Here is a 2,596-nt window from a genome sequence, read left to right as displayed (position 1 = left end):
GCGACATCGACCCCTATTTTAAACTCAATATTAAATATTTATTTAATGTCTTGTAAAATGATTATCTTATAATTCATGGAAATAACACGAGGAACACATATGCATATTGATTTAAAGTTTACAGCAAAAAAACATGATTAAGCTAAAAAAAAAAATTGTCCCTTCAAATATCAAGTTGGGATTTAGAGTTGTAAAGGAAACATTTGCAATTTGTAATTATCTTTTTTTTTTAATACATAATGATGTTGGGAGAAGGTATTTGAATTTGAACCTAATTTTGAATGTAAGATATGGCTGTACATTGCTCTTAGAATTATCTTGTAAATGATAGATAAAATTATTTATATTAATTTGTTAAATTCAAAAAGAATTGACATAGAAAAGTCAAAGTAAAACTTTAATAGTAGTTAATCTTAACCTTTTCCCATTATTAAATGTCACCCATTGAATTCTATGCAGCCAAGATTTGATTAAAAAGACTGAAATCACATTATGTACCAATAATTTCCCCTTGTAACTAATTTCCCATTTTCTCATAATAATTAAATCCTACAATAACGCTTCCAATTAATTTCCCTATTTAACAAGAAAATAATGCATTTCTTTCCTGAAACAACGCCTACTAATTTCCTCAATTTCTCCCTGGGTTTGACATCATTAAATTACGATTTGATAGTACAAAGACAAGACAATAGGGCAAATAGGTGACAAAAAGAAAATGCAAAGGGCAATTTGGGTAATGAAAGCAGACAATACAGGGACAAAGAGGTAACTCAGAGACACCATTTATTTGTCGCTCAGAGTATGAGGCCTGCCCTTCTGAGGGGATAATAAATTTATTCTTATTAGTTTATATCCAATTCTTTTTAACATTTTTAGGTATTTAACATTACCAAAAATAAAAACCCCAGATTTTGATTTTAAAAGGATTCTCTCTGTTTTCTCTAGTCTTTAGGGTTAGGTTAAAGTTTTCTTTGACCATCTGTTTCTGTTCTCTTTGATTTTCCACGATACAGTGAGAGCAAGAAGAGAAAGAAAACAAAAACAAACACAGAGATAAAGAAGATTTCTGCGGAAACGACAGCATGACAGCATGATTTGTTTGTCGTTTAAGGTTTTGATCTGTAAGTTATGGAAGATGAAGGATCGATCTTTTTGGAGGGAATTTGTTCTTAGAAAAGAGCCAGCTCTGGTTGGTTGATTGATCTTTATACCGCTTTGCTCAGGCAGTTTCAGCCAAAGGTAAGGTTTTCAATGAAAAAAAGGAGCTTTTTGGGTATCAAAATCTATCTCTCTTGGTTTCTTGTTTGTTCTTCTCTTCTGGGATGATAAAAGATAGAGCTTTTCTCCTTTTTTTTATGAAAGAAATGAAGAAGCTTCCTTGAATCCTCCATGCATTTTTCTTTGTGGTTTCTCATTCCAATGCACTTTTAATACTTTTATATTAAATACGATTTCTCTCTCTCTTTCCTCTTCCTAGATCTCTTCTTGTTTTGTTTTCTCTTTCTGGGTTTTTTAAGATCTTGCCAAATTCTTGAATGTTGATGATCTGGGTTCATTTCATTTTCAGTTTATAGTTTATAAAACAAAAAAAAAAATGTCATCGTCAAACTCTCCTTGCGCGGCGTGCAAGTTTCTTCGTCGAAAATGCACTCAAGAATGCGTCTTTGCACCTTATTTCCCACCAGACAATCCTCAAAAATTCGCCAACGTTCACAAGGTATTCGGCGCCAGTAATGTAGCCAAGCTCTTAAACGAACTCAACGCTTCCCAACGTGAAGACGCTGTCAACTCTTTAGCCTATGAGGCTGAGGCTCGTCTCCGAGACCCAGTCTATGGCTGTGTTGGCCTGATCTCCATCTTGCAACACAGGCTTAAACAAATGCAACACGATCTTTACAATGCTAAGAAGGAACTGTCTACTTTTATTGGTCCTCAAGCTATGCTTCCTATTTTACAACCGCCAGCTTTTTTGCCACAACATGTTGGGAACCCTTCTTCTTCGGCTGTGATGCAACACAATATGATGCCAATGATGGGGATTCCTACAGCTGCCGCGGTGGCGGCGGCGGCTTCACATGTGGGGCAGTTGGCGATAAGGGAACCACAACAACAACAACAGATTTTTGAGGCTCAACAACAATTGGCTGCGGCGGCAGCCGCACGAGAACAACAAGAAATGTTTAGAGGTTATGAACAGCAACATCATCAGGATCAACAGCAAGAGATTGTGAGGTTTAATAGTGGGTTTGAAGGGGCTGGCTCAGTTACTGCAACTGGGTTTAATCAGATGACAACTGCAGCTACCATGTCACCGTCATTGGCTTTAGGGAGTTTCGATAACCCTTATCAGATTCAGACACAACAACAAGATCATCATCATCATTCTCATGGGGGTCATTCACTTCAAGCACAGCTTTTGCTTCAGCCACAGCAAGTGCAACCACAGCAACCGGCACAGCAAAATCAACAGCAACAAACACACCAAAATCAGCAGCAGCAACAGCAAAGGTCAGGAAGCGAGGAGGGTAGGAGTATTGGTCCTTGTTGAGTTATAAAAAAAAACTAAAACTTTTACTTTTTTTTTCTTTTGTTT

General features: G+C 36.6%; 1 protein-coding gene across 1 annotated transcript; it reads left to right on the top strand.

Annotated features, from left to right (window-relative positions):
* Positions 907-2,565, top strand: LOC18611078 (LOB domain-containing protein 36). The gene is made up of 2 exons (XM_018114035.1): positions 907-1,242; positions 1,571-2,565. Exon 2 carries the CDS (start codon positions 1,598-1,600, stop codon positions 2,549-2,551), a length of 954 nt encoding a protein of 317 aa, XP_017969524.1. The 5' UTR covers positions 907-1,242; positions 1,571-1,597; the 3' UTR covers positions 2,552-2,565.

This window comes from Theobroma cacao, chromosome 1 (genome assembly GCF_000208745.1).
Source record: "Theobroma cacao cultivar B97-61/B2 chromosome 1, Criollo_cocoa_genome_V2, whole genome shotgun sequence".
NCBI lineage: Eukaryota > Viridiplantae > Streptophyta > Magnoliopsida > Malvales > Malvaceae > Theobroma > Theobroma cacao.
This window is presented reverse-complemented; position numbering and strand designations above follow the sequence as displayed.